Raw genomic sequence first — 3204 nt, forward strand, 5'->3', positions numbered from 1 at the left:
GCTCGACACCGGCGCCGAGATGTCCATACTGGACATCGCCTGTTCTCGTGAGGCAGGCTGCCTGATTGACACGGAAGCTACAAGAATGTGTTGGAATCCGTGGCGAGACGTAATACACAGTGAGAAAGACGAATATCAAGATTACCTAGGTCGGAAACTTGATATACTACATGGACATCTGGGTTGGAGATTTGGTCGGACAGCACGCGATCCTCGGGATGAACTTCATGGCCCCCGCGGGAGCGCGAATTGACACCACAGACGGCGTTGCGTGCCTCTCCGACGAGGTGTACATACAGCTGATCGGGCGGCGGCCCCTCTACAGCGCGAAGCGACACCCGGTAAACCTGAGCTCGATGATGAGGATCGACCCGGGGCGGACGCACGATGTCCGGCTCCGGCTGGATCGAAATACGCCGCGCTTGTGGGTCACGAGAGGAGAAGCATCGGTTACTACCATCGTCAAGAGCAAGATCGGGCGGCGTACATATCTGCGCGTGATCAATGTCGGGGACACGACGATAACCCTTGACGCGCACATGACGCTGGGCTGGTGGACGTCCACCGACGCTCTGCCTCAGGCCTTCGGCTTCATGCAGCTGGGGTCGCGCCGCTATCAAGAGTGGCAGAAGTTGGCCTATGGAGCGACCTGCGACGCGGACGACATCTGGGTGCCAGTCGAACCTGAAGGGCCATTGACCGATCGACCGACGTACGTCACTCCGAGGGCTATCCTGCGCCGCCAAATGCGAGAACAAAGGACCATCCGGCCCCACGTCGACCGGTGACCGCAGTTGCAGCATTAGCAGCGGTAGCGTCGCCCGACATACCCACGCAACCAGAGCATGATCCAGAGGAAGTGGCTCGTGGGCCACCCGAAACCGCGATCTCACCACCCGACCTAGATCGACCCTGTCACGAGAGTCCATTGCGCGAAGCCAAATCGGGCGAGGACGAAGAATACGACGCGGTTTTGATCCACAAAGGCTCAGACCTCTTCACTGAAGATTTGGAGTCGGAGATGGCAGTCCTCCAAGGCCTGTCTCTGACCACGGAAATGAAGATCGAGGACCTCAAGGTCGGTAGACCGACCGACGTCGAGCCAGAGGAGGCCGAGCGGCAGAAGCAATGGCTTCGCCAGATCGTCTGGAAGAGACGGAAGTGGCTGATCGGGAAGGGCGACGCTCTGCCGCCAGCTGCAGTAGGGGTCATCTGCGACATCGATGTTGGTGACGCAAAGCCCGTGGCGCAACGTGTTCGTATGATACCACCCTAGTTCCGAGAGAAGGTGGCCGACCTGATCCGCGGACTCTTGAGTGGTCGCATCATACAGGCGTCGAAATCACCGTGGGCGTCGCCCATCGTCGTAATCGTGAAGAAGAACGGGGTCGACATACGGCGCTTCATCGACTACCGGCTCGTCAACAGCTTGACGCAGCTGATGATCTACCCGAAGCCGCTCGTTAACGACCTGCTAGAAGACCTGGACAAGTACCTCTGGTTTTGTTCCCTCGACACGGCCAGCGGTTCTGGGTCGTCCCCATGACCGAGCGAGCCCTGCTCATCTCGGCCTTCATCACGCCTCAGGGCCTATTCGAGTAGCTCCGAATGCCCTATGGGCGCTGCAACGCCCCGCAGATATATCAGCGTCTGACAGACAACGCACTCTACGGTTTCTGGATGCTCTCCCCGGACACCAGCACCCGGGACGTCTTCGAGGAGGGAGTACCGGAGCCCCCGGGGATCCCCTCCATCCTAGGTCGGAGGTCATACATTGACGATATCTTGATCGGAGGGAAGTCCTGGGATGATCTCTGCGAGAAGGTGGAGCGCCTGCTGGACGTCTGCGAGCAGTGGAACTTGTCCATCAGCGTCGAGAAGAGCGAATGGGGAATGTCCCTGGTCGAATATCTGGGCCACAAGGTGTCCGAACGCGGTCTACAAGCAAAGCCGAAGAACGTGGAGTCTCTCACGACGCAGGAGTTCCCGCGCATACTCAAGGGCCTGCAGTCCTTTTTGGGCAACATCAACTACTACCACCGGTTTATTGCGGACTTCGCGGTTTACGAGACCACGCTGTACTCGCTGACCGATGTCGACTTTGAGGAGCGTGCCACCAAACCGGAGGATCGCGGGCACGAGAAGTGGGAGCACGTGGTTCGCGCCTTCGAGGTCCTGAAGGCCAAGCTGGCTATGGCCCCGATGCTGGCACACTTCGACTCATATCGGGAGATCGTGGTGATCGTGGATGTCAACGCTTGGGCGATCTCCGGTGTCCTCGCGCAGGTCCACGATGACGTCTGCATGCCGGTGAAGTTTACGAGTCGCACGCTGAAGTCCAACTAGCTGAACTACGGCATCGTCGAGAAAGAGATCCTGGCCTTGCTGCGGTCTTGAACGACCGCTACACGATGTTGGCGGGGAGACCGATCCGTGTCTTGACCCGTCACACGACGTTGGCCTGGCTGTTCCGATCCAAAGGGCTGTAAGGCCGGCTCTCGCAGTGAGCTGCGATTCTCTCGCCGTGGAGGCTGGATATCTGTCGCTCGATGAAAGGGGAGGAAGCGCTTTAGGGGCGATCATCACCCCCCGCGCGCGTTTGTCGATGCTGCGCTGGAGGAGATTGCCCCGCGGAAGCGGTCGACGAGGATCGCGGTCATCCGGGTCCTCGCCATTGAGCCCGACGAAGAGGTGCACGTTCTGAGATTAGACGGCTCGTCCCAGGTGGAGCGAGAGGGAGATGCCTTTAGCGTGGTCGTCTGGAAACTGCCAGGATGGGAAGTCGTCCATGCGGCGTATGGTTACGCGACCGACCTCACGGTCAACGAGGCAGAGTACCGAGGCTTGTTGCTGGGGTGCTGGCTTCTCGAAGAGCTCGAGGTCGCGCGACGGATAGTCTGCGGAGATTCGAACCTCATAGTCCGGCAGATTTGAGTCGAGATGGAGTGCAAGTCGCCGCGTCTCAAGCTGCGGTGTCAGCGAGCGCGGATCGCCTCCAGGCATGACCATGCCACGAACTCTTCCACGTCCGACGAGACCGGAACACGAGCGCTGACCCACTGGCCGGGCAAGCGTTGCAGCGACAGGCTGACCGGAGCGCCCATACCGCCGATGAAGTGAACGACTTGAAGACGCTGAACCGTTTGGCAGAGCTGTTCCGACCGGGATCGCTCGACCCAGAAGCAGTCGACCCGGAACGACCAG

The 3204-nt window shown here is 59.7% G+C and overlaps 1 protein-coding gene across 1 annotated transcript; it reads left to right on the forward strand.

The window, feature by feature from the left end:
* Positions 1–356: 356 nt before the first annotated feature.
* IUM83_19523 (reverse transcriptase) lies at positions 357–2346 on the forward strand (the record flags this gene model as incomplete). Its single annotated transcript, XM_067944575.1, has 2 exons — positions 357–712; positions 1701–2346. 2 exons carry the CDS (start codon positions 357–359, stop codon positions 2344–2346), a joined length of 1002 nt encoding a protein of 333 aa, XP_067784707.1.
* Between the last annotated feature and the right edge of the window lie 858 nt (positions 2347–3204).

Source organism: Phytophthora cinnamomi (genome assembly GCF_018691715.1).
Source record: "Phytophthora cinnamomi strain GKB4 chromosome Unknown Contig86, whole genome shotgun sequence".
Lineage (NCBI taxonomy): Eukaryota > Oomycota > Peronosporomycetes > Peronosporales > Peronosporaceae > Phytophthora > Phytophthora cinnamomi.